Here is a 23,082-nt window from a genome sequence, read left to right on the forward strand (position 1 = left end):
GCAGCAACTCCTCAGCAGTGTAACCAGCACCATCTGTTTACGATCCCCATAATGGACAGACACTGCCAATGGGTTTCTAGAATGGTCTTAACACTGAATAAAAATAAATGTTACAACACAGGAATTCTATCAATTTAGTTGGTTTGGCACTGATCATATTTCAAATTCCACCTGCTGGACCAAATGTCAGAAGTTCAATAGCCCCACTCTCACTGTGTTTATTTACTGTTTTCTACAACAAACACAAGCAGGTGGCTACTTCGGGCTTTATTAGTGTGCGCATGGGCAATTTCTAAATTAGTGAGTTTATACTGGATGTTTGTACCTAAAAATAAGTTGTGCTTCATTGTATTGCAAGCAAAAAAGCCATAAGATCTGCATTCTGGGTGCACCTCGGTATAACTAAGTTGACTTTGAAAATCTGGACTCATACCTACTGCCTTGTGACAGACAAGGGCCAGGAGAGACTGGGGCAAACACAAGTACATCACAGCAAAGCGCTCTATTGTATCCTTCTGCCTGGCACCTTTAACACATTCATTGTGATTTGTAAACTTAATAAGAGGCAAAAGACCCAAGAGATCCTGAAGTTACCAAAAGACGTCCAAACCTTTAATTGTAAGAAGAAGTGATAGATTGTGTGTTGTCATTTGCATCATATAGTATCTAAGCAAGGAGCTCACCCCAGGTTAGCGTACACAGAGGTGGTGCAGAGGCCTTAGCACCGTATTGATACACACACACGGATCCCTGTAGTAGAGATTATACAAAAAGACTGACATTTGGAATTCAGTGAACATACACAGCCTCTCAAGACCCTGGTTAAGAGTACATAAACATTCACCCTGACTGGGGTAAATAGAATATACACATTGAACCATCCCCAGGGTACAGCACACACATGGGCCCCGCCCCAGAATAGTACCTACACAAACCACCATACCCAAGGTACAGCACGCAGATGGAGCCCACCCCAGCATACCACTTACATGTGCCACCATACCCAGGGTACAGCCTCTAAATGGAGATCGCCCCAGTATAGCACGTACACATATCAAAATCCCCAGGGCGCAGCACACAGATAGAGCCTATTCTGGTATTGTACACACATACCACTATCACCATCCCCTGGGTACAGTGCACAGATGAAGCCCGCCTTAAACAGCACAAACACCAGGGTAGAGCACACAAATGGAGCCTGCTCCGGTATAGCACACACACCTACTCCAGGGTACTGCCCCCCTAGGGTACATACATTTGACAAGATTTTTCCTCCTTGATGCGATCGATGCAGCGCCTGAGTCTTGCATTTTCGGCTTCGGTAGGGCAAGCATCATCCTCTTTGCAGCGGTCATGTGATTTATTCCTACTTGAGCGGTGGCACTGGCTTTTCCTTTGCGACTCCACCTGCACATGATGAACAGTCAAGCACTTGTGAGAGGCTGAGAGCCAAGTTAGGACACAGACATTAACAACAAACATCACACACAGCATCTGGCCTATGGCATGAGGTGGACAGGCACTGCTCTTCTGCCAGATAGATGCTCAGCCAAGGTTATTCTCTGCACTGAAATAGTAGCCACCCTGGGTCCTCTCCCACCCCGAGACCAATGGAAATCATTGACAAGGAAACACTAATACACTGCACTGAGATACTGCCCACCCCCAGACAAGAGACACCCATCCCTCTCGAGAGGCAAAATCCCAAGTATATTGCAAACGATACAATCAGTTACCATTTATACCAGCTTCTCCCACTCTACTGTACTGAGATACTACCCATGCAACTTACCCCAACCCTCTTGAAAGGGCATACCCCAGCTAAACGGCAAACTCTACCATAAGATACTACTTACACCAACTCCACCTACACCCCAGACCAAGAGAACACATGGATGTTGAAACACACAGCTATACTTTAACCAACTGCACTGAGATACTACCTACCACAGATCCCCACCAGACTCAAGGAAGCAAACTGTCCAACAAGAAAATACAAACACACAAGCATAGACCCGCGACTGACACTACCTACACATGCTCCACCATTCATCGCTGTCGACAGAGCCATACAATCATATTACACACTGCATTGAGATACCACCTGTCTCAGATCCCCAACAAACTGAAGGAAGCAAACTGTCCAACAAGAAAATACAAACACACAAGCATACACCCGTGACTGACACTACCAGATGTATTCCCCGGGCGCTTGGAAGCCAAGACGCCCCGCAAGGTCTTTATTGTATATAAATATGCGGCAAAACGCCCGTACCACGAACGGGCCAGAACTATACTTTTCCTTCACCATTTCTTGATGCGGGAATCCTATCCTAACTACAGGGTGTTCTGCCCCGCGGGAAATCCCAATTGTGCATCATTTAGCGCACCCACAACCACTGGTACTGCCCAGTACCGCATCAGCAGCCCCTTTAAGGTGCCTATAAATTATCTGCAGCGACCCTGCCCGTAAATGGAGGAGGAGTCCCCATCGGTAATCTGAGATGCAGTGGATGCACCAATCCATCAGGCAGGGGCATCAGCGACTGCGCCTCTGGAAAGGAGACTCATTAGAATTGCACATTCATTCTTAGGCCCAATGCCACCCAGTATGGAGGTTCCCCCTCCCAGAAATCCCCTGGCGGACACAGGAGTGATTTGGGCGCTTTTAAGAGCCTTAAGAGGGCGTTGCTTGCCAGGCTTACCAGTCTTGAGGACGACCTGGGGGCACTCTTGGATTCTACGCTCGAGATATCATTTGAACCTGCCTTTCCTGGCAGGGGGGACGATGATTCCCAAGCAGACTCTAATGAGAAGTCCGTCCATGCAGACCATGGCGCCCAAACCCGGCCACCGACCCTATCCCGTCCCAGGACAACTCCAAGGGTCAGTCTGACATGTTGGGACCAAGATGACCTTATTCATCCTAGGTCTGCAGAAAGGTCCCCTTCCCAAAAAAGTTGCTAAGTATGTGGCGGAGCGCCTCCATAAGCCCCTCCAGAAGGAGGCCCAAGCACGTCTCTGAGCGGAAAGTCCAAGTCCTTCATTGGCCGATAAAGTGGCCCTAACCCCCGACATAGACAACAGGACGGCCACCTCCTTGGCGAAATAGATCCGCAACCCAAAAAAAGAGCATCAATAGATCCTGGAAGTCCTGCCAGGACAAACTCTTAGATACAATTGAGACAGTGACCAAAATCTTAGACCTAGCAGGGTAAACCTGTCCGCCTGAGGTTCTCTCCAGATAAACACAACGTGCTGTAATTTCTTGGAAATGTGCGCGATATCTAAGGAGAGGAGAAGATCCCTCTTAATCAAAAGGCCCCCAAACTGGGGGATTTGGCAACCTCAGAGGCTGGACCCATTGCCCAGGGGGGCATCTTTGGGGAACCATTTCTAAAAAAGTTGGGGAAAGTTGTTTCATCCTGTACGTCCCTAGATAAGGTACAGGCATCCATCAAAAAGATATTCCACCCATAAAATGTTGTCAGGCTGTTCGAGGAAGAGGGCGCTCGACCGCCCGATTCTACACGTAAGGCCCTCTCAGAGGCCAAGGCTACTGCAAGAACAATTGGCAGGACCAGTCAAGATCAGGGTAGTTCTTCCTCTTCAAGAGAGCGCACAGAGGTCGTGGCGCACAAAGAAACAACAGAGGCCAGTTCTTTAGAACTGTTGTGTAGTTCCTACAAATCTTTATAGGATGTGCATTTATACAACATAAACGAAGGGATTGGTATCTAGACTGATTCCAGACACATCCCCAGGATATGTTCGCCTGTAGACCAGCGAGCTCACAGTGCCACTATGAGCCCCTCTTACCAAGGAGCGAATAGTTTCTGACAACTATCGAACATGAGACCATTGCTTGCTGAAGTGTCTTCATGCAGGGACCTCAGCGTCTCATTTCAGCGTGTCAGCATGGAAGTCTTTCTCCTCTGATTTGTCTAGCGAAGAGGTGGTGCTTATATACACAAAAGATACCCTCAAGGGTTCTACCAAGGTGTGTCATGGTACTGTGGGCATGTCGGCCAAGGATGACAATAGTGATGACCCTTATACAGAGTTATTATGCAGAAGATGGTAATCCTGCTATGATACTGAGAATCCTCATGCATAATAAATGAGGATAGAGAAAACCACACGCCATTTATGCAGCACCCAACTAGATAAAAGGTCAGCACCAAACCAGCTATGTAGAACAATGGTAGGACGAATGTAGGTAAAAGGTTGTGTAACTACCTAGGCCTATATTGGGGTATATTGGGGTTCATAACACCACTTCTCATCCGACTGGACGACAAAGTAACAAATGCTAAAATATGCCTGTTTAAAAAGCATAAAAGACAGTGCTAAACTACGAGTATTAAAAACATCTATAAACATGGTATGGGTTAAAAAAAAAATATGTAAAAGTGATACAAGTCCTCTAAATAGTCAATATGCTGTTAGACCAACTGAGCTCACCGTAAGCCATTGTGCTCAGTGAGTGCAGAAGAGGAAAAAATAAAACAAAAGATGTTTTCGAATTCCAATTTAGGTTTTTTCCGAAAAAGAACGAATTGTTCCCAACACATGAGGAGCCAAATGTTTGTGTGTCCTGTGTGGGAGACGCAACATCACTGCTGCTTGCCTTCGCAGATGACGGTCCCTGTAACACCTCTTGGATCAGGTCAATGGAGCAAAGGTGATTTTCTCTGGTTCCCACAGCCGTTGCTGAGAAAGCACTTGATGTCTGTAAGCCTGGTACAGAGCCAGTGTCCATTCCAACAGGAGCTGAAGCATCCCGTGGTGGCTCTAAGAATGCTGACATCAGGATTGGAATACGCGGAGGACACTGTGCTATGTGGGCCTTTAATGGGTTCAGCAGTACATCTACGTCCGAAAACGCAACCGATGGAAGTGTTAGAGAGATGTCCAACACGCATTCATGTCCGCAGAATAAGCAGCAGAGTACAGGCAAGACGCAGTCAACCCAGACTGATCTGAATGATAGAAACCAATGCTCGTTTAGCTCCAGAAGCCTAGGTGTGCCCAGATGGAGTACCATGCGCTCACGGCAACTTCGCTCCAAGAACGCTTTTTCCATCTCTTTGGTGTTTGGAATGTCTATTGCGTAGCAAGAAAATTGAAACCAGGATACCCACTACAGGTAGGTAGGTAGGTAGTAGGACCAGCGGAAGCCCTCCCTGACTGTGTGGGTCGGTGGAAACAATACTTGCAGACAACAAGTAACCCTGGAACTTACTGTGACCAGATATGCAATGCCTGGCAGCATCCCATAACAACCTTGATCATTCAACATCAAATAACTCAGGTTTGAGAGCAGTTTGAATACTGGATGAAGCACAGCAGCTGGGGAGCCTTTTAAGTGACAAGACAGGTTTGCAAACAAAGCACTGCAAGCTCCGTGAATCATATCCTGACAAATTAGGGACCCACTTAACGAACTCTCACAGTCTGTACTGCTGAGAAATACTCCAGTGTCCCTATAACTGCATCTAAATCTGTACGGTAATTCCCAAGATTCATGGATATATTCCCTACCCAATGCTTCATATCTGCCTACTTGGTGGTTTTGTACACAATATTGAAATTGAAATGTCACTGGAAATGTTATATGGCCATGAATTAACGATTTTGTGGACGGTGACTCGGCCACGGTGAAAGGCAATTGTTCCAATTTTTCAATGTGCAGCATTGTATATTTTGCATCTCTTTGTGCCATTGTTGTCTGCCTGTATGTTAGATTATAAGCAGAGAACAGCAACGTACTGTTAATGTATCGCCAGGGCATGCAACCAGAGCGCAATGATTGTAGCGTCCAGCTTAGTAATTAAATGGATTGTAACTGTGATTGCCCATGTTGTAGGATGGATAGATCCTGTTCCATTATATCTATAGCAGAAGACACAATGTTGCCTAGTGAATAAATCCTGGATGTTAGTGTGGTCACGCCATTGTCGACCACTACCAAAGCCTTTTCTAGGTTAACTCTGTCAATTTCACGCAATCCCTTCACAGCTTCCTGTTGAGAGACTTTCCAAACTTCGTTGTAAATAGCGTATAATAAGCGTTTACGACGTGGTTTCCAAGGATCTAGCAAAAAATCCCTTAAATCCATGTCATCTGAAAGTATGGATAAGTGTTTCACCTGGGACAGTGTTGATGTTTTTAGCCAATCTAGGCATAACTTCCCAACACTGTAGGATGTCACCACCCCCGGATGTTCCCGTTGTACATAGCGTTGGTCTGGCCTATGGATACTAAACCCTTCAGTGGTACCCTTGAATCTTGACTGACACCTATTTGTGTCAATAGGCCACACTAACCATCCCTTCCAAAGGGGACCGATGAATTGTATGAAACTTCATGCATAGTGTCATCTGGCGTACCCTATGTTCTTTATAGTTCTGCCATCCCTCAAAGTGTGAAAGCGAGGGAATCTGAGGTGTGTTCAAGTCCTTGATCTTAGCTAGGCCAAGACAAGAAGTGTGTTGTACTGTTTCGTTCAGGAAGATAATCTACTGTGGTATGAGACATGCTCTAAATAATGCCTCAGTTTCCTGAACTTGCCAATCTTAAGTCCCCCAGACAGATTTTGTGTCTATGGTGTTCCTCCAAAAGTCGAAACCCTGTAAAGACAGCTGGGAAATAAAGGAAGCAGAATATATCTGTTTCGTGTTGGTAAGCATATTTTTCTTTGCTGGCATAGGTGCAACCTTATAATAATATGAGGTCGGGTCTGAAGTGTTAAACCCAGAAAAATAAGCACATTTTTGTGCAAACGTTTGTGAACTACCTTTCGGTGGTGTTGGGCAATGTTCCCATTGACAGTAACTAAAAACATTACATGGGATACTCGTTTTTTGCAAGAAATGATTATCATAATGTTGGTAACAATACATGGTATCAAAATCAGATGTATCCTCATACAAATCATTTTTAGAGCATGCAGCAGATTGTTCTAAATCAGACAGCATACTATTCACAGTTTCATAATACCATCATTAGAGAATATACTGGAGGTGATGATGTCATTCAGAGAAATTTAAATACATGTGGTATTTTTAAAAGTTCAGTGGGACAAAATACATCATATGAAACCCTATCCCATACTATTCCCTCAGGAATTGAAACTGCTGTAATGTTTACAAAGGACGTCTCTTCGTTCGCAAGGAGATGACGTATGTGGTTTCAGGACCAAGTTCTCATGTTGGACTGTGTAGTGTTCTGGGAGATAATGTCCATTCAGGAGCAGGAAAAAGACAGTCACTATACCTATCCAAAAGACTAGGAATAGTAGACCAATTGTAATCTAGAGCTGTAGCCAGGGAGAAACAAAGTAAGTCATTTTCAGCCTAAGATAGATTTTATATATTTTCTCTGAGGGAAACAGAAGCTGGCGGCGACTCAGGTTCACTCGGATCCAGAGAAAAGGTATCAAAATCGATGAGGTAGCCAGACGCAGTACGATCTATCTTTGGTAGCTCAGCAGGTTTTGTTGAACTGGCAGATAACTCGTGAGACATATTCACATAGATGTTATTAGGCTGAATTGAGAATGGTGTTTCATTTATAATTTCTTCGTTGTTCAATTTCATTAGGCACGAGTTCCATTCTGTCGTTGGCAACTCCGTTACTTCATTCAGTAGAATCTTCAAATGTTATTAAATCTTTCTGACTGAACCCTCATCTATGGTAGCGAGAGGAGATCGGCGGCTACCCAGGAGCCCACGCAGACTGCTGTTCAGTATCGGCCATATAGTGTTATTTGATCAGATCAATGGAGACAAATCTCTTTTCTTTTTTGCCGACAAGAGGCGGAAGAAGTACTGTTCCTTCAACAGCCAGGACAGGTATAGGCACTCTGTAAGATGGCCCAAATTCTTTCTTGTCCACAATCTTTTTCCTGACCAGGTCCCCTATTTTTGGGACCCAAGCAGGTCTTGCTGAGGCTGCTTTCACTTCCCCAGTGGTGGTGCATTTTACTTGGACATTGCCATGTAGTGCCCGGAATTCATAGAGTTCCTGTAAAACAGCCAAACAATCATTGATGTTGAATGCTTTTTCATTCGCCACTGTGCTGCCACAATCTAGGTCGGGTACCCACATTCTTGTCCCAAACAGGACCTCATATGGAGTACGGCCTCCAAGGGAACTTCTTGGCATGTTATTAAGTGCCCTCTGGAACCCATATAGGTGACTGTACCAACTGCCACCGAGCCCAATACCCTCACTATTAATGATTACTTTAAGTCCCAGTTTTTCCTCTCCACATTCGAATTTCCCTAGGGATGGTCCGGAGAAGAGTATCGCAATGCAACACCCAAACTTCCCATGGCTTACTTGTAAGCCCGAGAGCTGAACGAGGGGCCATGGTCAGAATGTAATGTCCCAATTGCATATGTCTCTATGAAGACTCGAAAATCCTTTAGAACAGTTCGGGCATTAGTCGAGCGCTGAGGCCAAACACACAGGAATCTAGAGCATGAATCCACTGCCACCAAGATGTACTTGTAAGCCCCATCAGATTGTAAGGGGCCGCAGTGGTCCAAATAGACACATGCGAAAGGTCTGTTTGATATCAATAGTGGTGCAGTTTTTGGCTGTTTTTAAAAATCTTGTAATAGATTAATATAATGTAATGAGTGATCTTGGAGGGAGAGGGTCCCGGCACTTGATTTTAGGCTGTGTTAATTCTGGTATTTTTCTTTTAGGCAAAGGTATACGAGCTGGTAGACAGTAAGGTCGGGCTGCTAAGGTTTTCTTTAGTCCCTATCCCATCATGATAATGTAATTTACTCAACTCGGCACCTTTGTCTTGCATATTGGTTCAGTATCGAAGCACAGTTTTGCATATAGGTGCCATATTTGACTGAAAGCCATCATCCACTAAGCTTAGTACTTATTTTCGCTGTTTTAATTTGCACTCAAGCCCTTTAACACCTATAGTTGTGTTTTTGTGAGAACGATAAACCGCAGTGTTATAAATTTGTTGTTGCTAAGGTCCTCTATAATGGCTGTTCCCTACCTCATTTTGTTAAGACAATAACTTTACTTAACTTGGCACATTTGTCTTGCACATCGGTCTTAATTAAAGCGCAGTCTCGTACTTGGGTACTATATTTGACCGGAAACCATTGTTTACTTAGTATAGCACCCACTACTGCTGCTCAAATCTGCACTTAAGCACTTTTACACCCATAGTGGTGTTTTAGGAGAAAGTTAATCAACAGTACTATAAATTTGTTGGGGCATGATCAAGTCATTGCGAGACTTTTTATTTTTAATATTGGGCACTGTTATTTAGTTGAAAGGAAGAGCTAAAGGAAAATGTTAAGGCCCAAAAACATGAGGTATTATGGCTGAAGTAGTCCTATAATGTTTTTTGTATGTTTTCTTTTTATTGTTTGGTATTGTGTATTGTGCTATATTTATGGTTTTAACTGACTAATAAATATTAAAAAAATAGTGGTGTTTGTGGTGGACGTGCTATAGTAGAACCCTTTATCTGCTGATGGATGTTGCACTTAAGGATAAAGCCCATGGTCTGTTTGGTAAGACCTGGCCACCAATAAAGTTGTTTCAGTAGTGAAACAGTCGCAGTAATACCTGTTTCGGCTGAGCCCAGACCCTCATGTGCAGCTGGTATGAAACCATATCTGCGATCCATATTTGGTATTACTCTATTGCCCACTCTTAGAATTTGAGCATACAGTATATTTTGTGCATCTAACTTGTAGGTGAGGCTGAGCTGTTCTTCGCGATGCGATGACAGCTACCATTATCTGCCCGTCTATCTTCGTGCTAGAACGAGTGCTTGCAGCAATGGCAGCTGTGCGCACTGTCGCCTTGGCGGCTTCATCAGCCAATAAATTCCATTCAACGTACACGCCAACACGTTGAGGACTCAGCGTATGAATAATGTGAGCCTGGGGCAAGCCTTTTTTTAGTTCTGCCACTTGTTCCCAAAGCAACTTGTGCTTTATTGTGAAACCCTTTGAATCTCTAAACCCATTCTGACCCCAATAGTGAACATATTAATTACAAGACTGGCCACAATAAAATGAATCACACACAATAAGTGTGGGGAATTATCTATCCGTATTTTTTTGTGCCAGTATCAGGGCTTTTAGTTCTGCCAGCTGTGTGGTGCAATCTCCTAGAGACTGTGTCTGTGTATTGCTAGGACGGAACTTACCGTTCACCATACGTCCCTTTAAAATCACACATGCTGCGCTGTATTGCTCTCTACTTCCTACGGCAGGCTAGGCAGATCCGTCAGTGTAAATGTATATTCATACTGATCTAAAGGCATTAATTCATTTGGAAGAGGATATTCTTGTTCGTACTGCAGAAATGCTTGTGTTTTAAATGTAGACTCAAACTTGTAGTCTACATTTGTTGCAGTGAGAGAATTAGCTCATTGTTTCCATCGTGGATGCAATGATTTAGCGTTTGGAAAGCTTGCTTTAGTAACAGCCTCTAAGGTTGGTACTGGAGTCACAATAATTATTCATTTCCCCTGAGCCAGTGCTCTCTCTCTCTCTCTCACTACAGCAGTTTGTACTGTTGTCAAAAAAATTTCAGAGGATTCAAAACGCAGTTCAGTGTTTGTGATTTGTATGCTATGGGTACAGTTTCTCCTTCATTGAAGGTGAGGTAAGTGTACCCGGATTGATCCACTATTACACTGATCACCAAATTCATAGTTTATACAGGTGTGTGTGTAAGTCTTTGGAAGCTATCATGTTAGCTTGTAGGGAATGAAGATTTTCTGTATGTTCCTGTGTCGAATGTCGAACTGAGAAATCATGTGTAAGTCGTAGAAAGGTTTTACTTTCTCTGTGTAACCTAAAGTGTATGTTCTGCCAAAATGTAGGAATCCTAAAATGGATTGTACATTTTTCAGAGTCTTTTGAGGTTGGAGGAGTGCATTTTTCTAAAAAAAAAAAAAAAAAATGCTGCTAGGCTTTTCCCTTCACTTGAGAGCTCATGTCCTAAAAATAGGACATTGAGGTGGGCAATTTTTGATTTAAAAAAAAAAAAAAAAATTGTAGCCCTCCGAGGCGAACTCCAAAATTATGTTGTTCACCCTAGTCAAATGATCCAATAATTCATCGTCCGTTAGATAGGTCTCATCTACATAGGACAATGCCTCCTAATCAAAATTTTGAAGCAACTCTGTTACTCTCGCTGAGAACAGCCCAGGGCTATTCTTATACCCTTGGGGCAATCTACAGAATTGACATCAAGAGCCGAGGACTGAATATGCAGTCAAATATCTGCTCTCAGGCGCTATATTCTGGCAGAAGAATACATTTGAGATGTCTAGTGTGGTTTTGTATTTCTTCCGCACAATGTTATTCATTAATGTGGCACTGTGTGAATTCTGTAATGCAAATGTTTTCGTGCAAGCGTTCAAATGCCTGTAGTCTAAAACTAGACGGTATGAATTGTCTGGTTTCATTACGGGAAACAAAGGATTATTCATTGAAGAGGTGCAAATCTCTATTACACCCTGGTATTCAAGTTGATCTAAGATCTTCCTGACTTGTTTTTCGCATCATGTTTTATTGGGTACTGCCTCTGTGGAGTTGGAGTAGTTTCTACTGGGATAACATGGCGAGGTGACTCAGCATCCCAACCTACATGAATGCGGTATAATGCAGGAGCTAGTGCTACCGCCCACTCCTGCGCGTATGATTGTTATAAGCATTCTGAAACAAGGTCGGAAAAAGTTCGTAAAATTACAGTTTATTCCTTTGGGCAGTCCATAACAAACTCAGAAGGCCAATCTTTTTCAACCAACAGGATATCGTATCCAAAAGTCAGGTTCTCTCAAAAGAGACCCTTCACTTTCCTGGGTATGTCCCCCTCCATGTGGAGTGTTATTTCATATAACTGGTGTGGGACACTTACCCTGGTATCAGATGTCTCCACCGTGATATGTTCATTCAACGTCGCAGTCACCAGAAATTCTATCAGGTCTGGCGAGCTATTGTTACTTTTGCTGCGCTGTCTAGCATCATCAGAGCCCATTCTCTGTTCAGAAGTTGAGTCCTCAGCAGATTGGGCATTTTTTATTTAAAGGACAGCTACTTTCTTCTTTTTAACTTGTGGTTTTAATTTTGGTTTATCTTCTTTTTTGATATAATAGTTTGAAGTGCTTTGTGTATCTCATGACTCTGCTCGTTCTACTGATCTGTGTTCTGGCCGTCCTTCTTTCTCCGAGTTTTTTGATGGACCCTGAAAGGAACAAGAGGAACGTGCATCAGTATCCTGATACCGGTCAGGTTTTTTAATGCTATCACGGTTCCAAGGTTATACCTCCTGTCCGAGGGCTCCTGTTGGGGAGACCCACCCCGTAATTGTGATTTATTCTGCTTATTTTTTGTTGTTTATTATTCCATTTCTTTTTAGAAGAATCCTGTGCTTGTTTGGCGTTATCTTTTCAGGATTACCCATTACTTGTGGTTTTATAGGTCTAGCTCCAAAATTATCTCCACCCAATTACGCGTATGTATCTTTGATAATTTTAGGTAATTTTCGCTCCTGTTGTGCAATAGTGTACTCCCTCAGGCGTTGGCGTATAGCCACCCTGCTGCCTTCCTTTTATGTTCACTAACATAATTGTAGATACCTGGGAAAAATTGCCTATTAATTTAATTTGTAAGTTCAGGGCAGGTTCTGCTCCATATTCATTCTGTATTTGTCTTAATAGTTCTGGGATCACTGGTATTGAAGGGGTGCCATGGGTTCTGGTATAGATGGCAGCGAAAACTGTACCCCAAGTGGTACAATCCTCTATCGGGGGAGCTATCCCCATTGGCAGAGCAAATTTTCAGCATTCTGTGTTTTTCTTGTGGGTTTGTGTGGCAACACTGCCTCTAACGGTGCTATTTTCTGTGCTAGCAAGAATGGCATTTGCTCAAGTTTAGTGGGCATTGTTCCCATTATGGCGTTTAGTGTTTGTAGGGTGATTTTAGTTGCGGTCCCTTGTAGTTGACCTGCTGGAGTAACCCTCGTGGGTTGAAGTGTGAGTGCTCCCATACCAAACTGTGTCAGATTTCTGTAAAGTTTTATTATTTCTTTGTGAAGTGGATGTAAGTCTGTTATCGGTAGTGTGTCAATTTCTGGATGCGATGTGTAAGCAGATAAGACCGGCCAAGTCGCTCCATCTCTGCTGAGCGGACCGAGTCTCACTTTTTCTGTAGTGTGTGGGAGGGTTCCTTTAAACCAATTTACATGCTCTTAGTACGTGAACGGAACTTCTATGTCCTTGTATGGACAGTACTCTTCTGGTACTTCATTTGGAGTATAAGAATGAAATGTATTTGTGCGTGCGTCTGCAGGTGGGAATTTGACCCAAGAGTAGAATACCACTGTCCTGAATGACATGTGTGCCTCAATCACGAACGTTACGATTCCTGCTAATGCGGAGACAAGAAATGTCTAATTTTGCAGCAAGTGCATTTCTAACATTTTCTGAAATGTTTATAGCATGTTCCTGCTTATCTTCCTCCCTACTAGTACCAGCATTGCCATCTGCTGCAGTGTTTGCTGTCTGAGACATTATGGGTGGAAGTTTATAGAAGAGATAAGAGTTATATAAAGGTTATGCACATTGTAGGGAACTATAATCCTTCAAACTTGAATAAACCTACAGCCAATACATTAGGGTACACCTAAATGTGAGTAGGGGTCTCTGAGAAAGCATGACAGAACTACTCAGATTTGACCGTTAAATAAGAACCAAACCAACACTGGCTGCATCATGTTATGTAGTTCCTACAAATCTATATAGGATCAGCTCGTTTAGACAATATAAACTAAGGAATTGGTGTCCAGACTGATTACAGACACCCTCACTGGATAGGTTCGGCTGTAGACCAGCGAGCTCGCAGTGCCACTTTGAGCCCCCTCTTACCAAGGAGTGAATAGTTTCTGGCAACTATCGAACATGACAACCCTGACCCCTCAGGGATCGGGGAAAACAGTGCAGTACTTTTCGCTCAGTCACTCGTGCTCACTTTGCTTCAGGGAGATACACAGAATAAACAGTGGGGACATTTTCAATAAGCATTTATTGAACCAGCATCATTCTAGTAAAAAAATACGTTTGCTGCAACAACCATAAGACAGAAACAAATGTATATGGTTATGAGCACCAACAGAGTAATTAAAAGGTAGAATTCTACCATAGTGTTAAAACAATGTATATGCAGACATATAGATACATGACAGTAATAATGTGTACTCCTACGATGTAACTAAGTGTACCTAGCATACATGTAGGTGTATAGCCAAGAATCCCCCCAGGATAGAGCCAAACCAGTTACCTGATGTGAGAGAACGAAGGACCCCGTCTTGGTCTCAAGTTGGACACCCCACAAGGGATGTCAGACCACTGCTTGCTGGAGTGTCTTCGTGCAGGGACCTCAACGTCTCGTGTCAGCATGGAAGTCTTTCTCCTCCGATTTGCCAAGCGAAGAGGTGGTGCTTTTATACCCTAAAGGTACCCTCAGGGGTTCTACCTAGATGTGTCAAGGTACTGTGGGCATGTCAGCCAAGGATGACGATAGTGATGACCTTTATACAGAGTTATTATGCAGAAGATGATACTCCTGCTGTGATACTGAGAATGGTCATGCATAATAAATGAGGCTAGTTTTCGGTGAAAACCACACGACATTTATGCAGCACCCAACTAGGTAAAAGGTCAGCATTAAACCCGTTATGTAGAACAATGGTAGGACGCATTTAGGTAAAAGGTTGTGTAACTACTTAGGCCTATACTGGGATATATTGGGGTTTATAAGAGAACTCAATCAGATGAGTGTTGGCCTTTCTTTCCAACTAGAGCTGGGGGTCGATTGGCACATTTCCTTCTCAACTGGGAGAAGTTAACCTTAGATGTATGGGTCCTTTAGTCAGTACAAGGGTTCCATGTTGAGTTTTATTGTTCCCCGGTGCAGCAGTTCCGGCCATGCCCCTTGATCTTTTCCGATGTCCAATGCCTCTTCATTGATCAGGAGGCGATGGACCTGCTGCACAACCAAGCTATGGCCCAGTCCATCCAACACCCAAAGGGCTTCCTCAGCAATATTCTACCCGACCTGTGATCAACCTCCGCGAGATCAATAGGTGGTTGGTTTACAGCCACTTCACGATGGAAGGCATCCATCTGTTGCCAGATTTGCTCTAGCCACAGGACTGAATGGATCGTCTTGATCTCAAAGAAGCGCACTTCACAATCCCCATTTTCCTGCCTTGTTGCGGATTCCTGCAGTTCCTGTGGCAAAACCAAGTGTACTAACTCACAACCCTTCCTTTCGGACTCTCTTCAACCCCTTGGTGTTTCATCAAGGTTCTCAAGCCAGCAATGCAATTTCTTTTCGCCCACAAATCTTCTGCTCAATGAATGTCTGGTCAGACTAACCAAACAATTGGAGGGATTGGGGTTTATCATAAACATAAGGAAGTCCCTACTGACCCCATACAGACAGAAAACATTTCTGGGATTTGTACACAATTCCATAGAGAAACCTCCCAGTCTTCCCTCATGAGATTGCAAGGATCCGAATGGAACGGAGATGCACTTTGTCCAAACCAACAACCTTGTTACGCTAGGTAGTCCACATGGTAGTTCTTTTATCGTCCTCCATATAGGCAATCTTCCCAGGCCCGCTACGCACAGGACCCTTCAGAGACTCTGGACCTTCCACATCCGCATGGGTCTTCAATACTGCAAGCAAGTTCTGCTGACGGAGGAGGTCTGGAAAGAAATGAGTTGGTGGCTGGCACACTGACGCATGAAATGGCAGAGCCATTTTCAGGCCCGGTCCGGATATCATAATAGAATCTGGCACCAGCAAGTGCGGCTGGTGAGCGCGATGTGGGGCCTACTTCACCGGAGGAAAATGGTCAGCAGAAGAGCAACAACTCCATATCAACTGCCTGGAACTAATGGCAGGGTCCTTTGCAGTCCAATGTTGGACAAAGGAGAGAGTGAACTGTTGTGTCCTACTAAAAATGGACAGCGTCTCTGCAGTCAGATATATAAATCCACGGGCCAAAATTTTGGCAAACTTGGCCAAGGAGTTCTGGACAAAAGTCTGACATGAGCTTGTGGCAACTGGAGTCTTCTCAACACCCGTTGGGACCAATTCACGGTGAATCTCTTTACATCTTGCCTAGACCACCAGGTGGACCGATACTTCAGTTGGAAACCAGTTCCCTTGGCAACAGCATTGGAAGCCTTCCTTCAGGACTTGTCAGGGAAACAAGGCTACGCTTTCCCTCCTTTCGCGATGAAAATGTGCCTGTCAACCTAAGTTCGGAGGCAACAGACGAGAGGGGTTCTCATAATGAGATTTTGGGGCTCACAAGTGAGGTTTCCAGGTCTCCTGAAAGTTTCTTGGGATTCTCCAATCCTTCTACCCCACGCTCCAGATCTTCTCAGCGATCCTCTAGCGAAGCCTCTACTGCTAGTTCTCAGAGGCCTCTTATGGCATGGTGGATTACAGGGAACAATGGAGAGTCTCAGGACTTTCGAAGGAAGCTGAAAAGCTTCTGGCCTTCAAAAGGACGAATGGTACTACCAAGTATTATATGTCAGCATGGACGAGATGGGTCTGTTGGTGTGTACAGACAGGTTGCAATCCCTCAGTTTCCGACGTTGTCCAAGTAATTAATTTTTGGCCTCTCTGGTGTCCTAGGACTTAGCTTATAGGACAGTGAATACATTCAGGGAGCCATTTCAGAGGGACACACCCGATTCAGCGTTACCATGTATACGAACACCCGTGGGTATGCAAGTTGATTAGGAGTGTCAGTTTGTCTCTACCTCCAGAACCTAGGTATTCAGCTTCGTGGGACGGGCATCAAGTCCTCAATCTTTTCAAGTCCTGGCAAAGAAAAAAGTTTCTATCTCACAAAGAACTATGTGAAACTAGCGAAGCAACTATGCTTGGTATCTTGTCGTAGGGTATCGAACGTAAGAGCTCTGGACATCACCAGCAGAATTTATTTCGCGGATGGAGTTACATTCAATATCTCACACAGAACAAAGTCCAATTCAAGATGATTTCTTATTCAGCATTTGATAAATCACCGAAGTTGTGTGCGGTGCGATGTTTGAAGGCATATGAGCACATGATAGAGGGGTTCCGGCCTCGTGGCGAGAGAAAATTGTTAATATCCCGAAAGAAACCTTTCAAAACTGTGTCCTCTCCCACAATTGGTAGGTGGGTTTGTTGGGTCATGCAGGAAGCGGGCATTAATGTGTCCAATTTCGGCGCTCACTCGGTGAGAAGTGCCATGACTTCAAAGGCCTCTTCCTTGGGTGCCAAGACTGGTGGATATCCTTAACGCGGCAGCCAGGTCATCTGACTCCACGTTTAGAGGTTCTACTTTAAACCTGCAATGGAAACTGCGTCCCTGGTAGTGGAAAAGCTTTGAACGAGCATAACCCTCACCTCCAGTCCTGCCATAGAATGAAAATCTTCTAAGCATTCGTAAAGGAAAGTTTCACTTCTATTAAGGACACGGCGGCGACGATTATTCCCACCCAAGGTTTCTGTGGATGCTGCCCACCCTTCTTGGAGATTACATCACCATATAGGCAAGCTGTTACTAATTATCCTCGTTGTAAGGCATAAGAATAAAATGGTCTAGAATATGAATAAGATGTCAATGGTTTGTGCATTTTGAACTGTACTGATGATTGAAAGTTCATGTGGATTTTCCGTCTACTGTATTGACAAGGTGCATTTTTCATCTGAATGCTGGTTTCAATACACTTTCATATATTTTAGGTTTGGGGTCCACAAAGGATAATGAGCAATCAGTTGGAGTCTTCTTCCGTCACATGAAACAAAGAGGAAGTTGCAGGGGGAGTCGTTCAATAAGAGGACAAGAGACACTGTTCATTGGCTGAAGTTTTGTTTCCCTTTCCCAGTGGGTTATGGGAAAGGTAGTTTATTGATATACTTTGAAATGCTGGAGCATGGAACTAAAAGAAAGTAGAGCATAATCCTCACCTCCGTGTCCTCAATAGAACTGAAACTTTCCTTTAGCAATGCTTGGAACCACAATGAGGCATAAGTACATTACTGAGACACACTGTGAAGACAAACCTTAGAGATGGCAGTAAAGACAAAGTTCAAGATTAGAGGCTTACATTAGACTGAAATTCTACTCAAAAGGAATTCAATGAGACCCTGAAATTCCGAATATAGAACTTCCTATACAGCTTTCACCTCACAATATACTGTATGTTTATAGAAACTCCACATTGCAGTCCCTGAAAACCTTAAACAAAGGTCCTGGACACGAGATAATACAACTGGGGAACTTAGAAGCCACAGCTGGGGAACTAAGAAACCAACCTTTTAAAGAGTTTTTACCCATTCTGTGTCTTATAGGTTGACACGTTGATACATTAGGGCCTACATTTGCTAATCAATATAAAATGCTATTTGTTTAAAAGTGATCCTGTGTAGATTCTAAACATTCAATCAGATTTTGAAAAGAAAGCTAAAAGTGAGCATGGTGCCAACATCCAGAAGCTACTTTCTGAACTAACATTCTACTTGTGACAGAATACACGCGTCCTCAAAGGACGTATAATTAACACAACAAACTTGCCACTGGGCAAGCGAGCAGTTTTCAAAAGATTAAAACGACATTGTGAGATCTGTCACGAATAACTGACTTCAACTGCAGAAACGAAAATACAAAACTCCTGTCCACACATGGGAGCTCACAGACATGATCAAAAGCCGGGCTTGATCATATATGCAAGTTTTCTAGGCACCTAAAGTGATTTCACCTTAAGAGTCTGTGTGAAGACGCTGACATCTTTAATGAGAGGAAAAGTATGTTTACTTAATTCTTGTTTCATAAAAGAACTAAACAAATGTAGTCAATGAAACAAGTGCTCCTTTTTAACTACTTCCCATCCTTTATTGCCCACTCAATCGCATTCCAGCCCAAGATGGCACACGCCTCAAATGTACACTAAACTAGAACAGTGTAAATTGTAATTCTTCTGGGATGGATTTATAACAAAAATTCATGTCAATACAAAACAGGAATGGACGCTTTGTGCTAATCAAAATCCACTAGATGACAATGTGATGACCTTTCCTTTGTTTTAATGTAAAGTTGACTTGAAGATTATATGAACATCTGAGATACTTTGAATTTTGTGCTTACTGTTGGAAATGTAAAATGATTTGATATATCAATAAAGATAAATTATAACATTAAGATATTAAGTACAAAACACACACATTATTAAAGGTTAAGGTGAGTGAAAAAAAGTCTATACTTTAAAAAACAATGACTAAACGGGGTAACTGGGATTACCACTGGACACAGAAGCTGCTTTTAAGCAAACAATACAGCAGTTGGCGCAGAGCCAAAGAGCATCAGAGAGGCTGCAGTGACTGGGACAGCTTTACATAATGTAATATATTATTTATTCCCATTTCGAGTGTTGCGAGTCACAAGAGGCGAAGCCCTGAGTTGGTCATAATGCCCTCCCCTCTTTCAACAATGGTCATATTACGCTCAGCACTTCTCCATCAGTGGTTTATGGCATGGCATTTGTTCATGCACTTTAAAAAAAAAAATGCATTCAACCCAAACCAGTATACAAGAGATTAAAACTGGGCGGTAAATCAAAATAAATTGGACTATGCGTAGTATCGCTTCCCTGCATAAAGTACCTTTAACATGCCACCTGTAAGGCAGTAACCCATGTTTTCTCATACCCATTTACTTCTCATATAACCTTGCACTGTTGTAATACATGTGTGCTTATTAGCACAGTTGCTATACATAAAGGAGACTCTGAACTCCTTTGATGAAAAGAGGTACACATGGTTTGTACCTCAAAGCAACATTAAACCACAGTGGGTCTCTACTCTGGTCCCTTGTGACATGTCCCCGCAGGAGGAAACTATGCCAGCTGGGTCTGAAACTACCATCTCAGCAGCAGGGCGTCACAAAGGCATTACGCCAGGGACTTGCATGCAAGGCAAGTAAATCACATTGTAATTGCTAAAACACGTATACGGTAGGAGACAAGCTCCTAGGTTCTAACAGACTCACCAACATCACAGCCCTAATAAATCCACCAGCAAAGAGGTTTTTAAAAACCTTCCAATTTCTAGCATATGGAATCAAATAAGACTGGGACACTCTCAAAGTCAGCTTCTGTGAGCTTTAACTTTACTCGACCTCACGCCTGCTAAACAATGCATAATGCCTTCAAGGACCTACCATAGAAAACTTAAAATTACATAAAGTTGTTCTTCAACATCCAGTTCATCCAGAAAAAACACACCTTCTTTTAGAATGACCTATTAGGCTTCAGATGACACACTCGCACAAAAATTAGCACAATCCAGGAAGTAGGAGAGGTATTATTCTGCGACTACAAATCCAGCCAGCTGACTTTTCCTAACCCTTTCAGCCATCAGCAACACAGTATAACCAAAGGGAAGCTCTACTGCCAACTATCGCAATGGAGGGATTGACGGGACAGTCCACATTATTGTTAATTAAATTACATTGGATAGGACAGAAGACAGTCCACGTGCCGACGCTATGACAATGGTTGGGATTGGAGAGGACAGTCCACAATCATTACCGTCAACCGCAGCACAAAGAAAGAATTGATGGGACAGGCCTCACTACCCCTCAGCTCGACCACAATGGACAAGGATTGAGAGGAAAAGCCAAACGTAACCAATGAAGTTTGACTTGTACACGGAGGCAACCGACGTCATGCTACAAAATGGGAGGTCTTTGGACATCAGTATGTCTAGCAAAGATACCGTAAAGCGGAAACCATGCTGACACAGTGAAACCTGGGGTGTTTGCCGGATACCTTCAACTGAACCCCTCAGAAACAGAATTCACCCTAGTATAAAATTTGGTCTAGCACCCCAACACACATTTCTGACTTTTTATAACTGATCAAGAAGTATCATTCTCCCCCTCCCTCTCTTGTTATCCTTCTCTTTTCATACTCCTGCCATCTAGTGTTGGGTCCGGATGTATGCAAGTTGTTTTTCTTTGAAGAAGTCTTTCCAGTCACAAAGTAGGTGCCTCCTCCTTTGGGTGATAGTGCGCATGAGTATCGACTCCATTGTTAGATTGTTTTCCCGCAGAGGAAGAATAGAGATGTCCATGGGTATGTATGTAAAGTGAGAACTGCAACAACTACAAGTACCCGGGGAGGCGGGTGGGAGCATGTGAATCTACAGCTCTACATGCCAAGAACAGATGCTTACTGGTTAAGTAACATTATCCGTTCAAGGCATGTGAGCTGTAGATCACATGCTTTGCAAAGACTATACAGCAGTCTAGTCCCAAAGAGGTGGCTATCCTGTAGTGGTTTGAAACAGTGTTTTAAGTACAGTCTGGCCTACATTAGCTTGTTGTCTTGCTAACACATCTACACAATAGTGTTTGGTAAAGTGTGTGGTGTAGACCATGTTTCTGCCTTAGAGATGTCAGCTAATGGAATATTCCCCAAGAGGGCCATAGTAGCCCCTATCTTGCGAGTGGAATGCGCTCTAGAGGGGTATTAGCAAAGTTCTTTTTGCTTTCACATAACAGGTCTGGATACATTTCAAGATCCATCTTGCAATGCCTGATTTACATATGGGATTGCCTTTGTGTGGTAGCAAAAAAAGCAACAAAAAGCTGCTTTGTTTTGTGAAATTCTTTTGTTCTTTCCACATAATATAGTAGAGCTCTTCTAACATCAAGAGTGTGTAGAGCTCGTTCTGCTACTGAATCAGGTTGAGGAAAGAACACAGGTAACTCAACTGATTGATTGATATGAAAAGCAGAACCTACTTGGATTGGTGCGAACCACCACTCTGTCGTTGTAAAGCTGAAAGAAAGGCTCTTGTATAGTTAGTGCCTGGAGTTCACCACTCTCCTTAGTGAAGTTATTGTGATGAGAAAAGCAACCTTTCATGAGAGGAATTGTAATTGACACCTGTGCATTGGTTCATATTGTGGATCCATTAGCCTTGTAAGGACTATGTTTAAGTTCCACACTGGTGCAGGTGGGGCTCTTGGTGGTATCACTCTCTTTAATCCTCCCATGAAGGCTTTCATCACTGGGACTCTGAATAGAGAGAAGTGATGTCTGTTTTGTAAGTTTGCAGCTACTGCTGCCAGATGCAATCGAATGGATGTGCAGGCTCGTCCAGATTGCTGTAAATGTAACAGATGATGTTCAGCACAGAAGCATCAAGAGGATTGACATTGCTATTGTTACAATAGATAACAAACTGTTTCCATTGTGCTGCATAACATGTGCTAGTAGTCGGCTTTCTAGCCTCTTTCAGGATGTTCACACAGTCTGATGGTAATTGTAAATAACCAAACTCTATGATCTCAGGAGCCAGCTCACCAGGTTCAGTTCTTTGGGATTTGGATGCCTAATTTCTCCATGGCTCTGAGGGAGGAGACGAGGCGAGATGCAGCTTTTGGTGTGGAACTACTGACAGCTCCAGCTGGGTGGTGAACCAGGGTTGACGTGCCCATATGGGAGCTATGGGAATCAGTTTGAGGGAGGTTTGTATGAGCTTCCGAACTACCAGCGGAATGAGTGGGAGAGGTGGAAAAGCGTAGGCAAAGATCCCTAACCAGTTCATCCATAGGGCATTGCCTTTGGAGAGCGGGTGTGGGAACCTGGAGGCGTGGCTTGGGCATTTTGCATTTTGTGCTGTGGCAAACAGGTCTATGTGAGGATATCCACATTCCTGAAAGTAGGGGAGGAGAACTTGGGGATGAAGTTCCCACTCATGAATTTGCTGCCTCTGTCTGCTAAGAAGGTCTGCAACTCCCGGAAGGTGCTCTGCCAGGAGATAAATCTTGCGGTGTATAGCTCATTTCCAAATGGCTTGTGCTAGGCGTGACAGTTGGAGAGAGTGTGTCTCTCCCCCCCCCCCGTATTTTTGTATATAGTACATAGCTGTCATGTTGTCTGTGCGGACTAGGACAGCTTTGCCTATGAGGTGAATTTGAAAGGCTCCGAGTGCTAGAAAC

General features: G+C 43.5%; 1 protein-coding gene across 8 annotated transcripts in view; it reads right to left on the bottom strand.

Annotated features, from left to right (window-relative positions):
- The window catches only part of ODF2 (outer dense fiber of sperm tails 2), a 433,573-nt gene that overhangs the window by 222,358 nt on the left and 188,133 nt on the right, over positions 1-23,082 (bottom strand). For all 8 annotated transcript variants that reach the window (XM_085614079.1, XM_085614083.1, XM_085614082.1 and 5 more), the window contains one exon: positions 1,256-1,407. In XM_085614079.1, the coding sequence (XP_085470205.1) occupies positions 1,256-1,407 (152 nt within the window). The remainder of the gene's footprint in view (positions 1-1,255; positions 1,408-23,082) is intronic.

The sequence above is a fragment of the Triturus cristatus genome, chromosome 1_2, assembly GCF_964204655.1.
Source record: "Triturus cristatus chromosome 1_2, aTriCri1.1, whole genome shotgun sequence".
Taxonomy (NCBI): Eukaryota; Metazoa; Chordata; class Amphibia; order Caudata; family Salamandridae; genus Triturus; species Triturus cristatus.